Genomic DNA, 27,683 nt, shown 5'->3' on the forward strand with positions numbered 1-27,683 from the left:
CAGAAGCCCAAAAATGGGAGACCAAATTAATAAATTAGCAAATGGTCCCCAACTAAAAACAATTACTATAAAGAAGAAAATAAAACTTTAAAAATATATATGGTTGGCCCTCTGTATCTGTGCCTTCCACATCCATAGATTCAACCAACTGCAGTTAGAAAATACAGATATTTTTTCTCTTGTTATTATTCAATAAACAATACGCTATGATGGCTATTTACAACCAGGTGCAGTGACTCACGCCTGTAATCCCACTGCTTTGGGAAGCTGAGATGGAAAGATTGCTTCAGGCCAGGAGTGTGAGACCAGCCTGAGTCACACACCAAGACTCCATCTTTACCAAAAATTTAAAAATTAAACAGGCATGGTGGCACACACCTGTAGCCCCAGCACATTGGGAGGCCAAGTTGGGGCTTGGCACAGAAGTTCAAGACCGCCTAGGCAACAGAGCAAGATCCCGTCTCTACAAAAAAAATTTTTTTTTAATTAGCCAGGCATAGTGGTGAACCTGTAGCCCCAGCTACTCAGGAGCCTGAGGTGGGAGGATTGCTTGAACCCAGGAGTTCAAGGCTGCAGTGAATTACCATTAAGCTATTGTACTCCCGCCTAGGTGACAGAGTGAGACCCTGTCTCTCAAAGAACCCCAAACTATTTACATAGCATTTATATTATATTCGGTATTATAAGTGATCTAGATATGGTTTAAAGTATACAAGAGGATGTGTGTAGGTTACATGCAGATACTACGCTGTTTGGTATCAGGAACTTCAGCATCTGCAGATTTTGGTGTCCTCAGGAGTCGAGGAACCAATCTTCAGCTGATACTGAAAGAGAACTATACGCGTAAGTATTCATTCCTAAATGAAAAATAAGGATGCATTCCAAATGATTAAAAAAAGAATAATAGAGAGGAAAAAAAGTTTGGCTGGGAGCAGGGAAGTCATTATTGTACGACTGACTGAAAAAAACTTACAACTCAACAGAAACACTGAATTGCCAAGTGAACAGTGATTAATTCACCAAATAAGTAAATTTAAAAACCAACTAGATAATTTTTCTTACCATATAAAAGGAAAAAAAGATGAGAGATGGGTGCGGGGGGGAAGAAGATAGAGAGGGGAGCAAACGACAGCGAGGGTGTGGGTTGAGAGAGAAAGTCATGGAAGATAAAGCCAGTGGACTTAATGTCCATCTCACAGAAATTCCAGAAAAAGATACAGCAAACTAAAATTCCACATTATACCAATAAAGCTTGGAATGATCTGAGGGTAGTTTATAGATAGCAGCCCCACCAACACTCATGAGGAAATAAGGAGGTAACTCTGTTAACATTCTTTAAGGAACTGAGAACACAATCAGTATAGCACAGGCTGGAGAGAGACAGAACAACAAAATTAAGCACGATAGACAGACAGCATGAAACAGACAGCAAGTGTTAGAAGCAGGCTAACGTCGCAATAAATGTGAGGGAATTTAACCCCTATCTAAGTCTCTAGGTTTGGGCAAAACAATGCAATTTAACACGTGACTTTTCTCCTATGGACAAGAGTTCTTCTGCAGTTTCCCCCACAATGATCCAAGGAACATAAGACATATAAAGGTGAATCTAAATAAATATGTAGCAGTGAGATGAAGCCCAAACAGAACCCCCAAATTGATGCTAGAATTCAGTAGCATTAGAAGCTTTATTAATTGACAGGAAGGAATATGTAAAGAGGCTTAGAGATTATTTGTATTTGGCTGATAAATTAACACGCTCCAAATGACAGGGTTCTAGAAATAATGCCTGTATGTCCCATAGCCTTTAACTCATTTGAAGGAAAGGGCCATTTTCTTTTTATACTTTATGAAATCTAATGACAGAATTTTTAAAATGGAAAGAAAGGCTTTAGTAAGTATCATCGGACTAAAGAGTTAGAACTACCTCAGTATAACAGGTCAGAAACTTTTATTCCAGAATTATCTACTAAAGAAATGAGGTGCACAGTGGCTCTGGCCATGGTTAAGTCACAGTTTTTGTTACTTTGAGGGAGTTTAGGCTAAAGTTTTACAGACTTATTCCTCAAAACAGAAGAGAAAGGTAGACTACCATAACCCACCGGGGACCCCGGACGGTCTCACTGTGATCTTTCGGTCAGATGGTGGCAAAGCAGACAGAGAGGGCAGTACCTTGAGAGAGGATGATAGGCCACCAGCAGGTCTGACCTCTGATGACAGTCCCCATTTAGCAGCCCTGTCTCCACACAGCCACTGACACAAGATTCACTGACAACACTGCATACCAACTGTGCCAGGACAGGATGGCTGCAGCATAGGCAAGAGCCCAGGCCCACACATACACTCAGACCAGCCATGACCTCCAAGAGTATCAGAACTAACATGGATTTTAAAACGGCAATCTGTGTGCTGGCACAATGTGTCAAAATATAAAATGTGCTCCATTCTTTTTTTTTTTTTTTTTTTTTTGAGACGGACTCTCGCTCTGTCGCCCAGGCTGGAGTGCAGTGGCCGGATCTCAGCTCACTGCAAGCTCCGCCTCCCGGGTTCACGCCATTCTCCTGCCTCAGCCTCCCGAGTAGCTGGGACTACAGGCGCCCGCCACCACGCCCGGCTAGTTTTTTTTGTATTTTTTTAGTAGAGACGGGGTTTCACCGTGTTAGCCAGGATGGTCTCGATCTCCTGACCTCGTGATCCGCCCGTCTCGGCCTCCCAAAGTGCTGGGATTACAGGCGTGAGCCACTGTGCCCAGCTGCTCCATTCTTAACTCTGTAATTTCATTGTGGAACTTACTAAAAAGAAGGTGTCTCTTATAAGCACAAAAAGTATAATCACAAAAATAATACTTAGGATTTTTCCGCTTGGTTTGGGACTTGGGAGAATTAACTTGTCTAATGTTTTGCTGGCTGGTGTACAAAATGAGATTAATCCCTCTATGCAGTGTGTTGTGTCTATTACATGAGACAATGTAATGGTAAGCACAGGTTTTGCCAAGGTTACAGTACTCCATAAATGCTACCACAGTACTCCATAAATGCTACCATTACCATTTCAGTGAAAGACCAGATACTAGCTACACATCCATCAATCCATGAACAGAAAATTATATAATAAAATATGATGGAATTCCATGGAGTCATCTGAGCTGATGTAGATCTGTGTTCAGTAAATTAAATATGCCTATAATAAACTTTAGTAGATGGAAAATTAAGCACGCTACAACACTATTTAGAGCAAGATACCATATTTGTTAAAAAGCATTAAAGTCTCTAACAACATGTGCACGTAAGCATGAAAGGAAGAGCACAGTGTGAGAGCGAATGCTCATTCAGCGTGTGGTGATTTGTAAGAGCAGATGTTTTCTTCATTTCGCCTCTGAATTTTTCTTCCAAGAGCATGTACGGCTTTCCTAATCAGAAAATAAAATTAACTATTAAAAACTCAGGGTGCTACTGAACTTAATCTGTACATAGCCAGGTTAAAATACTCACGGTGATTTGTGAATGGATTTATTCCTAAATTAGCATTGGGTTCATACACTTTGAATCAACAAACGGAAAATACCTCCTCCTTCTGTCTCTCCAGTGGCTGACACAGCAGAGGGGACTGCTTGATGTCTCTTCATGTGCTTTTTACAATGCACTGTAGTTCGGAAACCCTCCTCACAAAACGGACACTTATAAGGCTTCATGCTCATATGTGTGGCCATGTGCCGGGTGAGGCTGCCATTGGTGGTGAAGGAAGCATTGCACACGCTGCAGCTGAACGCCTTCACTCCTACAAGCACGGAAACAGAGAAAAAATGGCTGGAACCAATCCTATTTCATTACCTTAAAACCAGAAGCAGTCAAAACCAAACAAAGATATGTTTAATAAGCCACAACATTATCCTGAGGCTTAGCAGAGTTTGGTTTAAAAAAAAGTAAATCACAAAATTATAGACAGTTTATTTGGTGTGGGTTTCCAATTTTTAGAAATGGGATTGTTTTAAGAACATGGAAGTTAACACAGGACATCTTACTGCCTTCTCTACTGAAATCAGCAGGCTCTGTGAAGCCACAGTCTCCAAAACAAATCAAGTCCTCTCTGCCTTCAGTCTTTTACCTTTAAACTGGCAACATGTGGATTCTACCCCAGAAATGTTTTTTCCAATCCATCTTTTCATCACTTCCACAGCACATGAGGTATATTAGGCATTAAGAACTAGTCTATAAATCTTCTATACAGCTTTATTTTCAAATAAAGTCCCATATAGAAGGCCTTCTCTCCTCTGGACCAATGACACGAAACCAAGTAACCAGCTATTTTCTTCCTATTTCTGTCTTTCTTCCACTGTTCCTTATAAAAGTCATATATTGCTGCTCTCTGGTCCTTCAAAGTACCATATAAATGACTCCCAGCAATCTTTCCAATAACCACTAAAACCACTCCCCAATCATCAACCTATGGACCAGTCAATAAAACTTTTCCTTATTTTGCTTGGCTATATGTTTCTAAGCAGTATATCTTCATTTTCAAATAAAGCCTTATATAAAATATACACTGATATTAAACTTATTATTAATATACTGAATATATTAAAGATAAAATATGTTAAAAATATTTTTAACTGGACACTATGTATCTGATAAAGGTCCAGTAATCAGACTATAAAAACCTCTTACAACTCAATAAAGCAAATAATCCAATTTTAAAATGGGCATAAGATTAGAACAGACATTTCTCAGTGTCTGTGAAAGATGTTTAACTTGATCAGCCATCAGAGAAATGCAAATCAAAGCAAAACCACAATGGCACGTGGGAAGGCTCATGACCATCCACAAGGCCGGTCATGAGAGAAGCAATAATAGCCATTGGCGAGGATGTGGGGAAACCAGAGCCCTCCCACCCTACCGTGGGCTGTCGAATACCACAGCCACAGTGGAAAACAGTTCCATAAACTCAAATGTTTTAACAGAGTTAACATATGACCAAACAATTCCGCTCCTAGGTAGAGCAATGAGCCCATGTCCACACAAAAACTTATATACAAATGTTCACAGCAGGATTACTTATAATAAACAAAATATGGAAATAACCCCAATGTCCATCAACTGATGAATGGATCAATTAAGACGTGGCATATCCTACAATGGAAAGTAATGAGGTTCTGATCCACCTATACAGCACGGATGAAACTTGAGCACACTGTGCTGTGAAAGCAGCAGACACAAAATGCCACATATTTCTATAAAATACCCAGAACAAGCAAACCTCTAAAGACAGAAGTAGATACTGGGCGCCTGAGGTTCTGGGCATTGAGGGGAAATGGGGAGTGACTGTTAATGGGTACAGAGTTCCTTTTATGTGTAACAAAAATGTCCTAAAATTACAGTTTTGATGGTTGCAGAACTCTGCGAACATACTAAAAATCACCGAATTGTACATTTTCAGTGGGTTAATTGAATGGTATATGGATTATATCTCCATAAAACTTTTTTCTTTAAAGGACTAATCTCCAAGTATAAGGCAGACAATGACCTGTGTGAGTCTTCTCGTGAGACTTAAGCACCCCGGAGGAAACAAAGCCACGTCCACAGAGTTTGCACTTGTAGGGCTTCTCCCCGGTGTGCGACCGCACGTGCTGCTTCAGGTGACTGGACTTCTTAAAGCCTTTGTTGCAATAGTCACACCTGCAAACATACAGAACCCAGACCACGTTAATTCATAGCACAATTACAAATACAGCACCTGAGACGGGAAGGAAAGCAAACAAGCTTCACCAACAACCATGAAACATTTAGGCACAACTGTTACAGAACCTAGGTGTGCTCTCCAACATTGAAGAAATTATAAACTATAAAATATTGCTGACAATCATTTGTTAGACCAGATTCTTATAATCTTAAATGTATTACTTTAACAGCAAATCCTGTAACTCCCCAGCAGACATAAATTTGATTAGTTAGAAACTCTCACTAAGCATAACAGGAAGAAAATGTATGCACTCTTTTCTTTAAGTCATTAGACACTGCGAATCCTTCCATCGCCTCTGAGGCAGAATCACTCCTGCATCTAGTCACTCGTAAATGCCAACCCATGTGCTCCTTTGGTTTATAAAATACAAAACAGAGTGTCCTGGAGTTATGCTGAATAACACATCAATATGCAGTACTATTTCCCCTTCAGTTGTTACTGAATAGACTCATGTTATCTTAAGGATTAAAATAATCATAAATTTCAAAACTTCTACTCACATATTATTAAAAGCTTATTGCATTAGTATGTCTCTTTTGTCCATTCTCAAGTTTTAATATCCAGTAAGAAGTTAGCGATGTCCCTACACTATAACCTAAGTCCAGACTGGGTGCCCACATAGAGGCAACTAACTTTCCTCTCAAGTCCAAATTAAACTAAAAGCTGGAAGTGTCTGAATACATTTTGAACATTCACTCTTGTAAATTTGGTTTGGCGGTGGCTCACGCCTGTAATCCCAGCACTTTGGACGGTATATACCTGCTGAGCCAGCGGACGGACATCTAAAAGACATCTAAAAAGCTGTCTTTCTAATTGTGCTGTACCTTGGTACACAGATTGTCATATGTAAAGCACATGAAGAGTCTTGAACTAAAAGGCACAATATAAATTTAAGTAATTTCTGAAAATGGAAAAATAATGACTTAAAACAGTGACGGGAAGCTATAGCAGAGTACTTCAAACAGACAAACTGAAGACTGCTGCATCCAAATCCTGGCCCACTTGCTTATTTGCTGTAAAAAGCTTAGCAAGTTAATCTCTTTTGTCTCAGATCCCTTATTTACAGAATATGGATGACAGTGGAACTGTTTTCAACAGTTTTGAGAGAATGAAATTGCAGAGCCCTTGGAGCAGGGCAAGCACACAGCAGCATCTGTCACTGCAGCATCCGTCGCTGGGAGCCGGCAGCACCATGAGCTGGTCTGTGCAGACAACTACCTGTAAGAGCGCCTGCTCTGGTCCTCGCTGTCCTCCAGAAACTGGGAACCTTGTGCCTGCAGGTCCAGTTCCTCTTGGGATGACTCCTGAATCAAGCGAGTTGTCTAAAATTTAAGAGAAGTATAAAGCAAACTACTTGAATACCTGTGAATAAACATAAAACAACTCAGCAGCTAAGAACTAAGGATAAGAACATTCATAAACTGAGGATTTAAGAGGGAGAAACCCCAAATAGTCCACTGTAATCATTTGGGCCAGAGCAATAATAAAGATCACTCACACAGATTTTATTAAATGAAGATCTATTTATTTTCCATTACCCTACCTTAATACAAAGCTTAATCAACCATAAAACTGATTATTTTATATATCTTAATAAGAGATTCCCCTTCCATCTGCTCTACTCTTATTGACAGCGAATAAAACCCCGCCTTCAGAGAGTATAATATTGTCTCCTCTTGTCACACAAACCAGAGGGTGAGAAGGACATGTTCTCCATCCCCAAGAACGGTACCATGCATGCTTGGAGCAGCCACACTGACCCCATCCCTCCCTGACAGCGGCATTACAACCCACGCTACCACAGCAAGGACGAGCAAAAATCCGGTCAATGTTTTCTAACCACTCTATAACAGACGCACGCTCACACTGAGCAGAGGTAAGCTCCACTGACCTTCAGAAGGCCTGGAGTCACAGGACAGACTGCGAACAGTGGAGTCATCCACCCCTGTGCAGCAACTGCACATTGCTGTAAGCAAGGGCTTGTGTCTCATTTGTTTACCTGACTTCCAGAACCAACTTAGATAAACCACAACAGAACTGGGTTTGCACAGTTTTATTTAGAGAGCTCTGGAGTAAAGTCAGCTGCTAAGAAGTATGTTCTCCACTTCCGAGATTCATCTGCTGCCTGTTTGTAGTTTCTAGCTATGAGAAAAATGTTCTGAAATTTTCACGGGAGGATCCAGCCCTACCACTTGGGCAAAGCTACCAATGGTGGATTTTAAAGAGGGATAACAATTGGTCAATCATTTCTCATCACTATTAAGAAATTTCCAAAAGCAGAAAAATGAAAATAAAAACGAAAATTAAAATGTCTCCAACTAGGCGTAAGAGATAAAATTTTAAATGATGCATTTAAATGTTTTTTAATGTCAGCATTCATTATATTTTCCTTCTAACATGTTTAAAAGTCCACAATTAAAAATGTTTAGGTTTTGTGCCTAAAGCAACATAGTATCTTTCAACGTGTTATTACCTAACACTCTAGTAAATTCTTAGCTTTTAATCACAAACGCAAGGCCACACCATGGCACGGAAACCTTTAAGTAAAATTAAAATGTTTTAAGGAAAAAGAAAGCCCGATGTACTAACACTGAGGATTTCCCAGGTAATGCAGTAACCTTAATGTTACAAGAAGTGAGCACACCTCTTAAAATTTCCCTTAAGGAAATTTTAAATAATCACAGTGAAGAATAAAATAGCACCTGCTAAATACTGCCACATATGCACCCCTCTGTCCATACTCACTACATTCATCCCATCAGAGCTGGGAGCCTGCAGCAAGCTCTGTTGGTGGAAGCTTGTGGAGAGGGCCTGAGACTCAAGTGTGCTGGAATCCTGTAGCTGTTGGACAGGTGGAAACTGAGGCTGCTGATGGTACGTGTCAGTCACTGTAAAACCTGAAATAAATTAGAAAAGAGGAGTTCTACAAAAATACTAAAGTTACATTAAAATGTTTTTAAAAAAGGGTTTATAAATTTAAAATGTCTAAAGAGGCATTTCTATTTTCTGAATTAGAATCAGGACTAGCTGTTATTAGCAAGCTTTAACATTGTTTGCTAACAGGCAGGAGGTTGTGCTCAGCAGACATTACAGCAGCGGAGGCTTTACAGAACCAGCCACCACAAAGTTCTAATTTCTACTCAGCCACCTTTTCTTGGCTGGAAACTACATGTAGAATGGCTGCAAAGGTCACTTTCCAGAAGACCTGAGCAGACCACAAAATAGTATGCATCAACAACAAACACATCTACAATGCATGCAAAAAGTTATCTGGTTTGAAACCATACATTTTAGAAGGGCCTTAAGAGAAAACATGTAAGGTTGTCGTAAAATTAAATTTAACTGAGGTACACTCACAAATTTCATTGAAAACCCACCACTGACCTTGGGGTAGCCCTGCCGGTTCGAAGGACTGTTGCGCAGGGGTCTGCTCTTCAAACTGGTCTATGTGCCCTCGCAGAGGGTCCTGTGGAGCCACAAACCCATCTAAGGATGAGATGCAAAAAGGGGGACTCATACATTTGGAAGTTATTTCACATCTGCAAATCTGCCCAAAAGTACACTTTGGCGAGTTTTCAAATATCAGACACCTTATTTTGAAGAGACAACAGGGATAATTTATATACATCTATATGCTTAAAGCATTCTCTTTGCATTTCTAGAATATCATCCCTGAAAGCCTTTAGCATCTGTCTTAGGCATTATTCCATTAAACAATATTCTAACATGCTATTACATTCCATAATTGTTTAGAACCTTTTTGGGTGTGCATGGTTGCAGGCACCACAGAGTAAGTGTATAATCCTACCCAAAGACTAAATACATTTGAGACATCCATAAAACAAAACAGTAAACTGGTCAGCACATTGTTTGTTGACATGCCTGTGTGAGATAAGAAGCCTGTGCCAGACGCAAGCCAGCTATGCCACTAATCACACAGTCTACAGTTGACCTGACATTATTTTTTGCAGCCAAACTTTACTGATGAAGGAAGCGATGTACTACTTTATATTCTGGTTCAGGAGCCTAATCTCACTGCAGACCAGTCACCAACAGTTCACTGACCTACATTAATCTTTGAATCTACATGGAGTGCACTTTGTAGAATACTAAAGATCACACAGATGTACACTTGAAAGATGTTCTCAATATATTGGGCATAAAAGTAGGTCACAAAATAGTATGCACTGCAAGATCCTATTTGTATAACTCTTTTTTTTTTTGAGATGGAGTCTCACTCACTCTGTTGTCCAGGCTGGAGTGCAGTGGTGCCAGCTCAGCTCACTGCAACCTCCACCTCCCAGGTTCAAGCAATTCTCTTGCCTCAGCCTCCTACGTAGCTGGGATTACAGGTATGCACCACCACACCCAGCTAATTTTTGTAATTTTAGTACAGATAGGGTTTCACCACGGCCAGGTTGGTCTTGAACTGCTGCCCTCTAGTGATCCATCTGCCTTGGCCTCCCAAAGTGCTGAGATTACAGGCGTGAGCCACCACACCCAACCTTATTTATATAATTATATATGCATACCAAACACACACACACACACACACCCCCCTGCATATTTGTATGGAAAAAAAGTGGAAGCACCTATATCAAAATAAGGATGGTAGATTTTGCTGTAGTCCTAAAATTTCAACTACTTCCTAACAAGATTTTGAATATTTCCCAACAAGAAGTCTGATCATTCTGTTTTTGTTTTAAAAAAAAGAACTTCCCCTAAGAAATCTAATAAAATTGAAGAGTAAAAATCTAAGACGACATGGAATGATATCAAATACTCAAATTCAATCTCTCTCACATACAGCACAAATTGTTTTAAAAGTCAGTGATCCACGGGAGACATCAATGGACTGCAATGAGTGGGAAAGGCTGCAAAACTCTGTTGGGATCACTCAAAGTTAAATATCCTGAAACATTTACCTTCATCTGCTTCCAAGGGCTGATCTGTCAACTGCTGGCCCAGCCCTGCTTCCTCTGTGCCCACCACGTGCTGAGGCTCCAGGTCCAACATGGCCTCGGGGTTTGCTGCGACCACCTCGGCCGTCTGCGGCAGCTCGTCGCTCTCGATCTCCACCTGCATCTGAGTGGAGGCCTGCATGCTCTGCTGGTCCACGGTGCTATCGTCTATCGAGGCTGCCTGCTGATGCTGTTGGAGCTGCTGGGCAAGTTCGTATCTTCAGAAAAATTAATGACAGTTCATCAGATTAGATGCTGTCAAAGGTTACTTGCGTGGGATACTACAGTGAAAAAGTTGTCATTGATTAAATAACATTTTTTATTAATGATTTCATTTTGAAGTCATGATGGCAATTCAGATAAAAATGAACACATTAGTAACTCTGAAGAGAGCTCGTTTGCCTCATCTTTAAGTGCTTCCACTGGCTACAAGACACGAGGCACAAACGGAGGATAAAGGACAACACACACCCGAATGCCTAATAGTTTAAAAACATTAAAAAGATGTCTCGTGTTTAAAAGTAAAACTCTCCCAACTCAAGTTCGGCAATGAGTCTAAGTCTTCAGAAAAATAATTGTACTAAATGAGACGACACCTTTATAGACTGCTCTAAATCTGACAACACATGTGGTGCACAGAGAGGCTCCAGCCTCATCACCTACTGTCTCTCACAGCCCGGGCCACAGGCGCTTTATTGGACCAATGATCCAAATGTTGCTGCCAGCAACATTTACACACACAAAGTGTATCCGGCATATATTCATCAAAGTCAGCAATTTCTCTTTCAAAGGAAAAGATGAACAATGAATTCAGCAATGAACTGAGAACTTGAAAAAAAAAAAAGAAAAAGAAAAAAATATCACACAGTTATCTGTCTAACAGGCTGGCTAGTACAAAGAATATCTAAGACAAAGAGCTGGTTGGGCGCGTGGCTCACACCTGTAATCCCAGCACTTTGGGAGGCCGAGGCTGGCAGATCACCTGAGGTCAGGAGTTCAAGGCCAGCCTGGCCAACATGGTGAAACTCCATCTCTACTACAAATACAAAAATTAGCCAGGCACAGGGGTGTGAGCCAGTAATCCCAGATACTCAGGAGGCTGAGGCAGGAGGTTGCAGTGAACCAAAATCGCACCACGGCACTCCAGCCTGGACAACAGAGCGAGACTCCGTCTCAAACAAACAAACAAAAACACCCCCACACACACAAAAAGTGCCGCCTGGTCCCCTCTTCTGCCTCTGCACACACAGACCATACAAGCTGTGTCACAGGCTCTATTCCAGTGTCTTAGTAATCCGCCTACTCAGAATTTCACTCTCAGTTCCAAACAAAATTTTCCCTCTTCGTTTTCTAATATCCAAAATAGACAATTCATAACTACTTTTACTGTGGAAAGGAGAACAAAAATGTGTCGCATGACAGAGACGAGTCAGAAAACGCAGGCCTGCACCTACGCTGTGATGCTTCCACACAGCAGCGCAGTGGCAAGCAGGGGTGTGTATAAGCCACTCTAACCTAAGCACCCGTGTGTCACATGCTAACTGATGGAGGCTTGTTTTCTGTTTGTTTCCTTGGTTGTTTGCTTTTCCCCATAAATTTGACTATAGTAACCTTCTTTACCTATCTTTAGTATATGTGATATTTTGGGAAGTTCCAACGATTCAGACAAAGGAATGAAACCCTCGCTGGATGCTCTCCTTGTAGGCAGACTCCAAGTGCACACAATCTGTAAAAGCAAAGCACTGCAGCTCTGCAACGACAGGCTGATCTGCTTAGTGTCCTCTCAAAGCTCTACACTGATCTCCTACATGTGTCCCTCGAAACTGATGACAAATAATGGCCATGCAATATACCACTTAATAAAGGTGACTCCACAATTATGCCATTGGTCACTGGGTCTGGAAACAAGGGCCTGAACACCCACATTCCCAATACTACCACAAAAAGTACACTGGAAAAGGCTGGCTTCCTAACTAAAAAAGATTTGATTTAAACATTCCACTGAGCAAGCAAGCACCCAAGCTCCATTCTTCTTAGCATGGTAAGCTCTCGGGCCAACTGGGGACCCGTCACCCTGCTACAGCGAGCAGAAACACAAGTATCTTCAACATCCATGTGCCCCCGAGTTCCCCAGTTCCCAAACACATGCAGTGCCCTGCACAGGATTCCCTCCACAAAATGCAGTGAAGTATAACTGGATATGTAATTGACAGGAGTCCACTATATAACACCGCCAATACCACACTCCCTGGGTGGTTTTAAGCAGCAGGTAAATTTCTCAGCTAAGCAATCAATGATGTTGAAATCAAAAATGTCAATTCTGTTGAGGGTGCTTAGGCATTCAGATCAATAATATCAAAAAACACTATCACAGTTAACTTATTCTAATATTTAGGGTTTTGCTTTGTAGGCGACATCCAGGCAGACATATCTGGGTTAAAATGCTGTCTCAAAGCAAATGTTTCAGGGCAGCAACTTTAGGCCTAGTGACTCTCCCTTTCACATCTCCTAAGCTGTGGTCACCCTACCCAGGTTTTACAGTACCACACGGAATTCTGCAGCTTCACAGAAATACTCATCGAATAGGCCCTAGCACTAGTCAGAAATGCATCTCTTCCGGATTACGTCCACATAGAGATGAGCTAGCCTTCCAACCATGTGGAAATATAAGCTAGGCTGAATGAAAAGTTTATGGAATATCTAAAACATGTATCCTTTAAAGTCAACAACACAGAATAATTACCATTCTGATTTGCTCATGACAGGCCTAGAAATCACAGGGTCTTTAAGATTCTCTTTTCTGAAATATTCACTATCTGACTATACTAGATACAGTCCAGCATTTCATCTATCAACTAACAGCTTTAAAAGAGAGCTTTACAGAATATAAACTGCTTCATTATTAAATTAAAAATGAAAATGCTAATGCTTCAGTCTATGGCTCCCATTAGATCCTTAGACACTAATACTTACATTTCTTGAGCCCATATAGTACAAGCTAGAAATAATCATGTAAGAATCAAAGACAATTATTTCCTAAAAACACTCCCCACCATCTACTGGAAATTATAAAGATGATAAAAAGTGACCATTAGAATTACACCCACCTGTGGGTTTTCATGTGCTTTTTGCAATTTAGTGAAGTCTTAAATGTTTTTTGACAATAGGGACACATATAGGGACGAAGGTCGTTGTGGATACCCATGTGTCGCCGTAAGCTGCCACCAGTAGTGAAAGCCCCATTACATATCAGACACTTGAAAGATTTCAGTCCTGTGTGTGTTCGGATGTGTGCTTTGAGCACACCTGCAGAAACAAAGCCTCTTCCACACTGAGAACATTTAAAAGGTTTTTCACCTGTATGGGATCTTAAAAAAAAAAAAAACATATTTTAATGAATAAGTTTCTTATACTTTTATAACGCTCTGTGACTAGAATGCACTCTTGCATTTCGCTTCACTTCATCATCACATTTTTTAAAGCTAAGCAGCAATGCCGGAGCTTTCCACATTTTACAGGTGAGGAAGCCTGAGACTCAAGAGTGCTTAAGCGAATTGCCTCAAGTCACACGACTGAGACGAAGCTAGAAGCCAAGTCTTTTTCTAAGTTCTATACTTTTTTCATGACATCACACTGTCTCTTATGATCAAGGTTTGACTTCCTTTACACTGTGGCTAGTACTAAGAATTCACTTAAACTCCGATAAACACATCTGAAAAACATAAACGGAAGTCTAAAAATAAACCAAATACTTCTTCGATATTTCTTGGAAACTGCAAACATTGAAATTTAATGAGCATATACATAAATTCCAGGGGCAATTTTGTAGAATATTTTAGTCAAGACATTAAAAAATAAAAATATTAATTACCAATAAATGTTTTGGCGTCAAATGAGACATCTTAAATACCAAAAGCTAATGCTACCATCCTAAATACTTCTAGAAGTCATCAGGTCACTAAGTCAGTTTAATTATACTAAATTTCCACCTGTGAATCCGTTACCTTACCTGATGTGTTGTTTAAGGTGGCAAGATTTTTTATATGCACGATGACAGTAAAAACACTTGTATGGTCTATCTGCTTCATTAACAAAATTATTATTAAAATAGCTTTGGAAAAACTGGTTTTTTGGAATGGGCTGGATAAGACCTACAAACCAAAAGAAAAGCAGACATAATTCACTGTCAATGCTAGTAATAAAATTAAATGTCACAAGGCATATGTTTTACCCAGAAGATGAAAATTCTGATGTTAGACTCTAATGTTACAACTATTTTATTTTAATTGTGTTAGGAACTGGCTATTCAAAGAATACCTATGGGGAAACATAATAAATTAATATATTTATAATATAACATTACAAATTAATTTATAAATTAATATAAATATTATAAATACATATTAATGTTCATTTTTTCAACATGAGAAATATCTAGTCACAATTACTTCCTTTGATTCCACAGCCAATTTTTAATGAATTTCTACATTTACTTTCTATATGGGCATTTGTTGACAAAAATTCAGGATAAGCAAGATTTTAATACCTTGTTTATTCAGTATGAATACTGCACACTAGGTACTATAATAAACTGAAAACAAAAGTGACTATAACATGATCTTTTGTTCTACAAAGGTTAGCGTTTTCACAGATATCACTAAAGGGATATCTACAAACAACAAAATTACTAATTTAAATATTTCACATTTTATATACATTTACTAAATAAAGAATTCCTTCAGGTTGACCATCTAATAAATATGACTTGATCAAGCTACTGCATTATATCAGGAATTCAGGACAAACTTAGGGGTAAACTTTCGAATTCCTTAAGAGTCACTTGGAACGCTAAGAGGAAGACGCACACAGTCTTCTATCAGCCTCTATCAGCCTTGGGCTGCTCCTTCTGCCCAGACAAGGAAGCATTGGCCAAGATTCTGTCCTCTGCCCACAGCTCTCCATTCCCAGTCCTCTCTCCTCCCTCAGTTGTACCTTAACTTCTATGCAATGATTAGCATGATGCACCTCTGAACACACTCTGTTTTCCCTGACTTTCCATAAAAATACAGATTCCATTTCAATTTCTTCCCCTAAAATCCACTTCTCCCAGCTTTCCCAGTTGCATGCCTGGAACAGTCTTCTCCTGGTCCCTAAGGCTGGGGAGGTCCGGACTTCTGAGAGTTTCCTTCCCTCTCTTGTACTCGGCATTTGCCAGTCCTGATGATCAACACCACTCCCATGTCTCTTAAACTTGCATCTTCGCTTCTTTTTCAACTGCCACCAATCGCAACAGTGAAACAATTACAAAGCTGGAGGGAATTTGACAGCCCAACCAATTTCACTTAGCTCATTATTAGATTTAAGGAAATATTCCTATGCTTCCTGAAGCTTGCATCACAACCCTGCTTAGTTTTCAAAAAGTATTCAGAACTCTCACTTGTGATATAATCCACACAGCACAACCCTTAAGACTGCCAAGCCTTTTCTCACCTCACAAGCCTTCTGGACAATCAGAGCTGTGCCAAAGACCTCTCTCCCGGCAGCTCTGACACCACCCTGTGCTTGACAGCACAGTCTCACTTTTTCCTAAGAACTCGTTCTGCTCAAAAGAGAAAAATGCAGGCTGGGCATAGTGGCTGAGGCCTGTAATCCCAGCACTTTGGGAGGCCGAGGTGAGTGGATCACCTGAGGTCAGGAGTTCGAGACCAGCCTGGCCAACACGGAGAAACTCCATCTCTACTTAAAGATAAAAATAAAAATACAAAAATTAGCCAGGCATGGTGGCACAGGCCTGTAGTCCTAGTTACTCAGGAAGCTGAGGCAGGAGAATCGCTTGAACCTGGGGGCAGAGGTTGCAGTAAGCCGAGATCGCACCACTGCACTCCAGCCTGGGTGACAGTGAGACTCTGTCTCAAGAAAGGAAAGAAAAAAGAAGAAAAATGCAGGCATCCAGTCCATGCCCACCACCTTCCCTAGGATACACATGCTAGGACACGCAGACCGAATGCCATGCCTGGTTCTCAAAAACAGTCACGGCAGAACCCTGGACGCAGGTTTCCTCTTCTACAGTGCCCTCAGTCAAGGACTCCCTTAGACTAGCACTAGCTTCCTCAATGAGCATTCTACTTTCATTTACTCTCACAACACTATTCTATGCTAAACCTCATCTTACCATGTTTTTATCAAACTCTGTCCCCCAAAGATTGTGACAGCCAAGTCTTTTCTATAGCCTCTAAGGAGCCCAGAGTCTGAGAGAAGAGATGAACACAAATACAAATAACAAAATTAAGCATAAGACAAAGTTACAATATTTTACAATTTACAGTGTGAAACTCCCTCTAGCAATCATTTCCCTCATATGTCTCCATCAGCCTAAACCAAAGAATTCAGCTTCCCCTATCTGGTCTAAGATACAGGCATCTGTGAAGCCAACAAGCAAAATATATCCCATTTTAACCCTGAAACATGTCTGAAGAGTCAAGACTCTTGAGGGATTCAAAAACTTGAAGTCAAGAAACCCATGGGTATATAACTTGATTTATGGCAACCTGAAAGAAGAAACTGGTCTGTTTTTTCATTTTGTAAGCAACCAAAACTGGCCAAGGATATCAAAGTATTCTAAGTTACCAAGGGCGTTTTGATCCCATTCTATGCTCAAAAACAGTTAAATAGCGTAATAATTATAGTTCCTAGGAAGCTTAGTATAATACATATATCAAATTATCAGACTTTTTTTTATTTTTAATTTTTTGAGACAGAGTTTCACTCTTGTTCCCCAGGCTGGAGTGCAGTGGTACAATCTTGGCTTACTGCGACCTCTGCTTCCTGGGTTCAAGCCATTCTCCTGCCTCAGCCTCCTGAGTAGCCGGGATTATTGGTGCCTGCCACCATGCCTGGCTAATTTATGTATTGGTAGTAGAGATAGGGTTTTGCCATGTTGGCCAGGCTGGTCTCAAACTCCTGACCTCAAGTGATCGCCCACCTCGGCCTTCCAAAGTACTAGGATCACAGGCGTGAGCCACTGCGCCCAGCCAGACTGGTGTTTTGGAGAAGATGATCTTTTACTATCTTGTCAATTTGTTGTGTATTTTGGAGTTTTCTATTTATTCTACGGTCAGTTCTGCCAAGTATATTATTCTAGAAAAGATTCATTTTTCTATTTCCTTTTCTATTTCTTCTACAGTCAGTTCTGCCAAGCACATTATTCTAGAAAAGATTCATCAAAATTTTCAAATATATTAGCAAAAAGTTGTAGAGTATTTGCAAACAATTGTTACCTCATTTGTATCTGTGCTTACAACTTCTTTCTCATTCCTAATACTATGTTTTCTCACATTTCTTTATTAGTGACAAGTCATCTATTTTTTCTGTTCATTTTTATAAGTTTTGTAAAACTTCAGTTCACTACAGTTTTGTCTTCTATCTCCAATTCCATTATACGTACTAATTCAGGGGTCCCCAAGCCCCAGGCTGCCTGTTAGGAACCGGTCCACGCAGCAGGAGGTGAATAGCAGGTGAGTGAGCTTTACCACCTGAGCTCTGCCTCCTGTCAGATCTGCGGCATGTTAGATTCTCATAGGAGTGCAAACCCTACTGTGAACTGTGCATGTGAGGAATCTAGGCTGCGCGCTCCTTCTGAGAATCTAACGTCTGATGATCTCAGTGGAACAGTTTTACCCGAAACCATTCCCCTCACCTGATCCCCCATCTGTGGAAAATTTGTCTTCTGCAAAACCAATCCCTGATGACAAAAAGGTTGGGAACTGCTGTATTAATTCCTTTCTGCTACTTTCTTTTAATTTTCCTAGTTTTTTAAGTTAAATATTTTACTTATTTTCAATCTGTCTTATTTTCTAATAATACTCAAAAGTCTTAATTTTTCCTAGGACAGCTTTGATCCATCCAATCTGTTTATATAATACTCATATCTGTAGTATGTAGTATCTGTTTTGAGTCCTTCTTTTCATGTAATGAAATTTTGGATTGCTATTTTATAAGTTTTTCAGTGAACTGTAATCAAAGATTGTATCCTACACAAAATCAACTTCTGAGAATTTACTGAAATTTTTCTGTATCCTAGAATGTGATCAACTTCTGTTTCATGCATAATTAAAAGTGTGTAATTTAAGGCAAAAGGTTCTATAAAGCTATTAAGTAACCCTTTGGATTTGTGTGCTCAAATCTTCAGTTTTAGGTGTTTATTTAAGTTGACCTGTCTAATTGAGGATCTTTCACTACACTTGAGAATTTGAGTACTTCCTTTCTTTGAATTTTTTTGGTTTATATATTTTGATGTTAAACTCTTAGATTCACACAAGTTTATGGCTGTTGATCATCTTATTGGTGGCCCCCAATTTTTAACAATCTAAAATCTCTCTATACAATAATTTGCAATTATTGTAAATAAAGGTTATGCTTTGGAATAAAGGAATTATATTTTGTTTAATATTAATTTTGCTTATAGATTGAATTATCTTTCCCAGGAAAGTAGTGAAATACAGAAACTGCAAAAAAATGTAAATTCACACATTAATAAGTGCTATGGCCTAAATGTTTGTGGTCCCCCAAAATTCATGTAGTAAGAGGTAGGACCTTTGGGAGGACATAGCCAGAAGGCACCATCTGTGAGGAAGAGAGACCTCACTAGACACTCAATCTGCCAGCACCATGACCTTGGACTTCCCAGCCTCCAGACCTGTGAGAAGTAAACTTCTAGTATTTATAAGCTACACAGTGAGTGGTATTTTTGATTCAGGAGCTCAAACAAATTAAGACAATGAGGTTTCTTAAGTTTTGTTCTAGCACTGACAAACATAATTTTTCTGAAGATTCTAACAAGCAGTGTTTTCTTTCTAGATCGTTAACAAAATCATAGTTTGGGTTGATTATAATAACACTGAACCTAAAAAGAAAAGCAGGCAGATTTTTCTTTTCCTTTTTAATTCAAAGATTAAAGTAAACCAAATAATCTGTAACACAGCACAAAGAACCTAAGGATGAAAACAACAACGTGCACTGTGTGTTTCACATAAAAACCACTTGTCATTTTTGATGGTTCCACTGAGGTAGCAATGTTTCTTCAATGAGGACTTACACACTACTGTTTTCACTTACACATTATTTGTCTCTAATCCAAGAAAACAATTTGAGCAGTAGTTTGGATACAACTTAGATTTTAATCTTGATTGTAAAACATACTACCCCATAGAGCAAAACAAGGCTTAACACAGACTTCATTAATACTACGCCTAAAAAACTATTTAACTACACAGACCATAATGTGCATACACAATTCACAAAATACCAAAGAAAATAGTACTCGATAAATTGTAAAGACATCCTACAATCCATCTTACCTAAGTCAGTTATGAGAATTGGTTCCTGCAAAGGAATGTCAGGGACTGGAACGTTCGTCTTGCCAACACGAACCTTTGCAGGTTTACGCTGGTGCCTCATTTTCCTTAATTCCGTATGTTTAAAGTGGGAAGCAATGTGAGTCTTCCTATGGCCCGAGGTTCGAAATTTTTTGTCACAGTGAGGACAAGCAAAAGGTCTAACTCCTAATAAAAATGAAATTACGTTTTAGAATTATTTCCAGAAATTACATCTCAACAGCAAATGCCAACATAAAATGTTAGTACTTCCAATACTGATTTGCACCTTCAATTTATTAAGCCATGCTTATAATTTAATGGATATTGTATATTATTTTCCCTTGTTTGCATACAGTGCATATTATAGATATTAAGGCACGTAATGAGAGCATTTTAAGTTAAAAAAGAACATTTCGTATCTTTAGGACAAAGTCTTACATTGTAAAATATGGATAGTAGTTCTTAAGGACTTTACAGTATGTAAGGATGCTCTCTCTCTTAAGTCATCATCTGTAAAGTGGCTTAAGGACACCTGCCTCCAGGGCTGCTGCTGAGATTACTTAAGCTAATGTTTAAACAGCATTTAGCAATGTCTCACATTTTGCAAATAAACAGTAAATAGTAGTTGTCACTGATTGTAAATGATGATAATAGTGCTAATATCTTAATGCTCCTCTCACTACTGTGCCCCGTTTCTAAAGAACATCTCCTTGTTTTACAATTTTAGTAGCAAATGAAAATGTAAATTCCAAAGAAACACATACAACAAAATTGAGTAACTTCAGCTTTGTCAAATACTCATCCACATTTTCAGCCCAGAGAAGGATCCCTGAGGAAATTTGGGAGATATTGCCAATGAGTACAGGGTTTCTTTGCAGGGTGATAAAAACGTTCCAAAATCAGACAGTGGTGTAGGGTGTACAATTCAGAATTGTACACATTAAAATGGTAAATACTATGATATGTAAATTACATCTCAATAAATATGTCGTTAACAAAATGGAGCTCCATAATGAAAGATTTCACACCTTAACACTGATTAGAAAGCCTCAATACAAACAGGTCCCTGGTCCTCCCCCAGCCCAGCTACAGTCTTCAGGTCTTCCCAGATCAAACGTAGATTACACGTTGTGTCCTCAGAAAGGCTCACTCAGTCTAAATCTAAATCTGATCCGGACAGAAGTCTCTTTTCAACCTCTGTAATTCTACCTTCATTTATAAGTGTTGCTTGTTTTTAATGCCTCCCCCAGCAAATCCTTAGCTCCATGGAGATCAAGGTTGCACCTGTTTTCTTTACCTGTAGATACCTCATGCCCAGCCTATAGAAGAGACTCAACAAGTGCTGATGAAAAGACAGAAATGCATCCTCCAAGTAGTCAATTATTGCTCCTCCAGGTGCTGCGACTCAATACCTTCTCAGCACCTGTGTGCAGTACCTATTGGCAGTTCCTGTGTGTGGCACTGCATTTGGTACCACGTGTGGTACTTGTGTGTGGTACTGTGTTTGGTACTGTATGCACTACTTGTGTGCAGTACTGTGTTTGGTACTGTGGGCAGTGCCTATATACGGTACTGTGTTTGGTACTGTGCATGATGCCTGAGTGCAGTACTGTTTGGTACTGTGTGCAGTACCTGTGTGCAGTACCTGTGTGCAGTACCTGTGGGCAGCACTGTGTTTGGTACCTAAGTGCAGTACTGTGTGTGTGGTACTATATGCAGTACTGTGTGTGGTACTGTATGCAGTCCCTGTGGGCAGTACTCGTGTGTAGTACTGTGTTTAGTACTATATGCAGTACCTGTGTGCAGTACTGTGTTTGGTACTCTACGTACTACTTGTGTGCAGTACTGTTTGGTACTGTGTGAGGTGCCTATATGTGGTACTGTGTTTGGTACTGTGCATGATGCCTGTGTGCAGTACTGTTTGGTACTGTATGTGGTACCTGTGTGCAGTACTGTGTTTGGTACTGTGTGCATTACCAGTGGGCAGTACTGTTTGGTACCTGTGTGCAGTACTATGTTTGGTACTGTGTTTGGTACCGAAGTGCAGTACTGTCTGTGGTACTGTGTGCAGTCCCTGTGGGCAGTACCTGTCTGCAGCACTATGTTGGGTATTGTGTGTAGTACCTGTGGGCAGTACTGTTTGGTACCTGTGTGCAGTACTGTGTTTGGTGCCTAAGTGCGGTACTGTGTATGTGGTACTGTGTGCGTACTGTGCATGACACTGTATACAGTGTCTGTGGGCAGTAAGTACTTGTGTATACTATGTTTAGTACTGTGTTGGGTACTGTATGCAGTACTGTGTTTGGTACTATGTGTGGTGCCTGTGCACATTACCTGTGCATGGTAGTGTTCAGTACTGTATTGGTTACTGTGTGCAGTACTGTGCTTGGTACTACGTGCAGTAGCTGTGTGCAGTACCTATGCACAGTACTGTGTGGTCCCTGTGGCCAGTACCTGTGTGGGTGCAGCACTGCAAGCCATACCTGTGTGCAGTACCTGTGTGCTGTACTGTGTTTGGTACTGTGTGTGGTCCCTGTGGGCAGTACCTATGTGAGTGCAGCTCTGCAGGCTGTACCTGTGTGCAGTACTCTGTTTCGTACTGTGTGCAGTACTCTGTTTGGTACTGCACATGATGCCTGTGAGCAGTACTGTTTGGTACTGTGTGCGGTACTCGTGTGCAGTACTGTGTTTGGTACTATGCTTGGTACCTGTGTGCAGTACCTGTGTTTGGCACCATGTGTGATCTCTGTGGGCAGTGCCTGTGTGGGTACAGCACTGCAGGCTGTACTTGTGTGTGGTACTGTGGTAGCTGTGTGCGATACCTGTATTTAGTATTGTGTTTGGTACGTGTGTGCAGTACTGTGTTTGGTACTGTGTTTGACACTGAGTTTAGTACCTGTGTGCAGTACCTGTATTTGGTACTGTGTGTGGTCCCTGTGGGCAATGCCTGTGTGTGTGCAGCATGGCAGGCTGTACTTGTGTGCGGTACTGTGTTTGGTACTTGTGTGCAGTACCTGTATTTAGTACTGTGTTTGATACTGAGTTTAGTACCTGTGTGCAGAACCTGTGTTTGGTACCGTGTGTAGTCCCCGTGGGCAATGCCTGTGTGTGTGCAGCATGGCAGGCTGTACTTGTGTGTGGTACTTGTTTGGTACTTGTGTGCGGTACCTGTATTTAGTACTGTGTTTGGTACTGTGTTTGATACTGAGTTTAGTACCTGTGTGCAGAACCTGTGTTTGGTACCGTGTGTGGTCCCCGTGGGCAATGCCTGTATGTGTGTGCAGCACTGCAGGCTGTACTTGTGTGTGGTACTGTGTTTGGTACCTGTGTGCAGTACCTGTATTTAGTACTGTGTTTGGTACTGTGTTTGATACTGAGTTTAGTACCTGTGTGCAGAACCTGTGTTTGGTACCATGTGTGGTCCCCGTGGGCAATGCCTGTGTGGGTGCAGCACTGCAGGCTGTATTTGTGTGTGGTACTGTGTTTGGTACCTGTGTGTGGTACCTGTATTTAGTACTGTTTGGTACTGTGCTTGGTACTGAGTTTAGTACCTGTGTGCAGTACCTGTGTTTGGTACCGTGTGTGGTCCCCGTGGGCAATGCCTGTGTGTGTGCAGCACTGCAGGCTGTACTTGTGTGTGGTACTGTGTTTGGTACCTGTGTGCAGTACCTGTATTTAGTACTGTGTTTGGTACTGTGTTTGATACTGAGTTTAGTACCTGTGTGCAGAACCTGTATTTGGTACCGTGTGTGGTCCCCGTGGGCAATGCCTGTGTGGGTGCAGCACTGCAGGCTGTATTTGTGTGTGGTACTGTGTTTGGTACCTGTGTGTGGTACCTGTATTTAGTACTGTTTGGTACTGTGCTTGGTACTGAGTTTAGTACCTGTGTGCAGTACCTGTGTTTGCTACTGTGTGCAGTCCCTGTGGCCAGGGCCCATGTCATTGCAGCATGTGGGCCATAGTTGCGTGTGGTACTGTGTCTGGTACCTGCCTTTGGTACTTGTGTGCAGTCTCTGTGGGCAGTACCAGTGTGGGTACAGCACTATGGGCCATACCTCTGTGCGATACTGTGTGCAGTCCTTGAGGACAGTGAGCGGTACCTGTGCAAAGTGCTGTGTTGGGTACTATGTGCAGTACCTGTGTTTGGTACTTCTGGGCAGTGCCTGTGAGGGGCAGCACTGTGGGCCATACCTGTGAGCAGTACTGTGTTCAGTACTATGTGCAGTACTGTGTGCAGTCCCTGTGGGCAATACTTATGTGCAGCACCTGTACACAGTGCTGTGTTGGGTACTGTGTGCAGTACTGCACAGTTCCTGTGGGCAATACTTATGTGCAGTACCTGTACACAGTGCTGTGTTGGGTACTATGTGCAGTACTGTGTGCAGTCCCTGTGGGCAATACTTATGTGCAGTACCTGTACACAGTGCTGTGTTGGGTACTGTGTGCAGTACTGCACAGTTCCTGTGGGCAATACTTATGTGCAGTACCTGTACACAGTGCTGTGTTGGGTACTGTGTGCAGTACTGCACAGTTCCTGTGGGCAGTACTTGTGTGCAGTACCTGTGCACAGTGCTGTGTGGGGTACTGTGTGCAGTACTGCACAGTTCCTGTGGGCAGTACTTGTGTGCAGTACCTGTGCACAGTGCTGTGTGGGGTACTGTGTGTGGTATCTGGGTTTGGTACCTGTGGGCAGTACCTATGTGGGTGCAGCACTGCGGCCCACACCTATGCGCAGTAATGTGTGTGATACTTTGTGCAATCCCTGTGGGCAGTACTTGTGTGTAGTACCTATGCGCCTACTGTGTGCCATACCTGCGTTTGGTACATGTGCGCAGTACTGTGTGCCGCCCCAGTGGCCAGTGCCCATGTGGGCCCAGCCCTGAGGCCGTACCTGTGTGCAGGCGGATGTGCACCTTGAGGCTGCCCGAGGTGGAGAAGCTCTTCATGCAGTACTGGCACTTGAACGCCTTGATGCCGGTGTGCGTCTTGATGTGGGCTGTCAGCGTGCTCTTCACCGCGAAGGCGCGGAAGCACTGCGGGCACTTGAAGGGCTTCTCGTGGGTGTGGATGCGGATGTGGCGCACCAGGTCGCTGGGCTTGCGGAACTCCTTGGCGCAGTAGGGACACACGTGCCAGCGCACGCCGTTCTCTTCGCGGATGGAGCCTGCGAAGGGAGAGGACACGTCCTGCTCGGCCTGGACGCCCCGCCCAGTGTCGGGTCCAGGGCCCCCTGCGGTCCCTATGGAAAGCTGCACGCACGATCAGTTATGGGAAAGCTTGGAATTCCCAGGATCACTGACATTATCGAGGGCTATGAGTTAATCTCGCTGAAACCCCTAACAGTCGGGGAAAACACAATTCACAGTGTCTGAGAAAGAGCGCCCGCTGAGAAGGTGATCGATTCTGTAGGTCCAGCAGCACCAGGACACAGTCGGCTCCCTCTCAATGAGAATGAAAGTAGATGGGATCGAATGACCCCATGCTTAACGCAGGGAACGGGAAGAGAAGGAATGACGCTGGAATAAGTATTTATTGGGCCTACTGGATATCACCAATAAAAAATAATAGAAATGCAAATATTAAGAAATGGTAAATTCATATGCTATAAAAGGAAATTTGTAAATAGTTAAGACAAATAGTATGTATCAATTAATGATGAAATGTAAGTGGATCTGTCTCATTCAATTTTCAATCAAGTTTAAAACTATTTCTAATAGAAAAAGAATCACAAATTGATGGAAATATAGTTAAGTATACCTGTCCCTCTGTTTTCAGCAGGAAACAGTGCCAAGACCCCAGTGGATGCCTGAAAGCCCAGATAGTAGGGAACCCTATGTACACTACGTCTTTCCATCTGAGAACCAAGCCAGCTACTGAGTGGCAAATGCAGCAGCATGAATGCGTGGGACAAAGGGATGACCTGTGTCTCCCTCACCCCTCTCGGGACGGAGCAGGACAGTGGACGGGGAAATGGTAAGCAATTTACAGCTTATGAACTGTTTATTTCTGGAATTTTCTGTTTAATATTTTTGAGAATTTGGTTGAATGCAGGTAACTAAAACTTAGAATCACTTTATTTTTAAAAATTTTGATGAGATTTATTCATCTGAAATTAAGGTAGCATCTACAGTGACTATACAGATAACTCACATAAAGAATCCACATGAAATCAGAAAGATTTTGGCCATTTTAATAAAATGAACATTTTAAGTAAAGTTTATTTAACTGTGTCTGTACCAACACAGTTTTCTTAGGGAAAAAGAAAACCTGTTTCCTTCTCTCTTATCACGAAATATAAGGAACTCTCCATATATGCAAGTAAATCTGTAAAGACAGAAAACATACTTTCTCGAATACAATATTCTTTGCAAGAAAATTCACATAAAAAAGAAAGGTGGGCTGGGTGCAGTGGCTCACGGCCATAATCCCAACACTCCGGGAGGCTAAGGCAGACAGATAGCTGGAGCTCAGTAGTTTGAGATCAGCATGGGCAACATGGCAAAATTCTGTCTCTACAGAAACATTTTAAAATAATTAGCTGGGTGTGGTGGTGCATGCCTGTGGTCCCACATACTCAGGAGGCTGAGGTGGAAGGATGACTTGAGCCCAGGACGCAGGAGTTGCGGTGGGCTATGATTGTACCACTGCACTCCGGCCTGGGTGACAGAGCCAGACCCTGTCTCAAAGAGAAAAAAGGAAAGAAAGAAAGGTAGAAAAAAAGAATGAAAAATAATACATTTTTTAAACACAGTGACAGAATGTAAATAAAAACAAACAAAGGCACAGACACAAATCACAGGGGTAAATATGGACAAGGAAATAAGGGAACTGGTTTTAAAAGGTGAGACATTTGTGGTGATAGTGCATAAAGATATCTAAAATTTAAGACTGCTTAAAATTAATAGGTAAAAATTAATTCAGAAATATGCATAATTACCTAAAGGTCTTATCATGACAAATCAAAAATGCAAGGTATAAAAAGGTATGAGAGACTATATCTACTAGTGAAAATTAGGACACCATTCCCCAGAAATCAGATTTTTTTCCAAACCAAAATGAAACTATAGCTCAAGTTACGCAGAATGACATAATCTAAATCTGCTACCAGGTTCTAATATCTGGGAATAGACTAGAACAGAGACTATGAACTGGAAGTCCTGAAGCTGTCTCCAAATCTGGCCTGCATATGTTTTGTTTCACCCACACAATGTTAAAAAAGAAAATGGAATCCAGATCCCCAACTCTGACAAATGGAAAGATCCGGAAAGCTAGATCTGCAATCCCACATGGCAAGCTTTCCTGGAGTTGGGCAGTAGCTTTCCTCTTCAAATAGTAAGGCCAGGTGCGGTGGCTCACGCCTGTAATCCCAGCACTTTGGGAGGCCGAGATGGGTGGATCACCTTAAGTCGGGAGTTTGAAACCAGCCTGACCAACATGAAGAAATCCCGTCTCTACTAAAAATACAAAATTTGCTGGGCATGGTGGCACATGCCTGTAATCCCAGCTACTCGGGAGGCTGAGGCAGGAGAATCACTTGAATCTGGGAGGCAGAGGTTATGGTGAGCCAAGATTGTACCATTGCACTCCAGCCTGGGCAACAAGAGCAAAACTCCGT

General features: G+C 41.3%; 1 protein-coding gene and 1 long non-coding RNA gene across 6 annotated transcripts in view; both read right to left on the bottom strand.

Moving 5' to 3' along the window:
* ZNF236 (zinc finger protein 236) overlaps window positions 1-27,683 on the bottom strand; it is a 159,462-nt gene that overhangs the window by 62,346 nt on the left and 69,433 nt on the right. For 3 of the 4 annotated variants that reach the window (XM_050767593.1, XM_050767594.1, XM_050767596.1), the window contains exons 10-19: window positions 24,960-25,232; window positions 20,051-20,254; window positions 14,704-14,845; window positions 13,802-14,062; window positions 10,659-10,912; window positions 9,118-9,219; window positions 8,479-8,630; window positions 6,952-7,055; window positions 5,518-5,669; window positions 3,562-3,774 (exon numbers count right to left, since the gene is read on the bottom strand). In XM_050767593.1, coding sequence (XP_050623550.1) covers window positions 3,562-3,774; window positions 5,518-5,669; window positions 6,952-7,055; window positions 8,479-8,630; window positions 9,118-9,219; window positions 10,659-10,912; window positions 13,802-14,062; window positions 14,704-14,845; window positions 20,051-20,254; window positions 24,960-25,232 — 1,857 coding nt within the window. The remainder of the gene's footprint in view (window positions 1-3,561; window positions 3,775-5,517; window positions 5,670-6,951; window positions 7,056-8,478; window positions 8,631-9,117; window positions 9,220-10,658; window positions 10,913-13,801; window positions 14,063-14,703; window positions 14,846-20,050; window positions 20,255-24,959; window positions 25,233-27,683) is intronic. The other variant, XM_050767595.1, reaches the window with a different exon arrangement.
* Window positions 22,583-23,928, bottom strand: LOC126941268 (uncharacterized). 2 transcript variants are annotated; one of them, XR_007721214.1, is made up of 3 exons: window positions 23,633-23,928; window positions 23,237-23,298; window positions 22,583-23,082 (listed from the first exon to the last, which is right to left on the bottom strand). It is a non-coding gene; the product is annotated as an uncharacterized LOC126941268 (long non-coding RNA). The 2 variants fall into 2 exon arrangements; XR_007721215.1 differs by lacking the exon at window positions 23,237-23,298 and adding an exon at window positions 23,406-23,467.

This window comes from Macaca thibetana, chromosome 18 (assembly GCF_024542745.1).
Source record: "Macaca thibetana thibetana isolate TM-01 chromosome 18, ASM2454274v1, whole genome shotgun sequence".
NCBI classification, from domain to species: Eukaryota; Metazoa; Chordata; class Mammalia; order Primates; family Cercopithecidae; genus Macaca; species Macaca thibetana.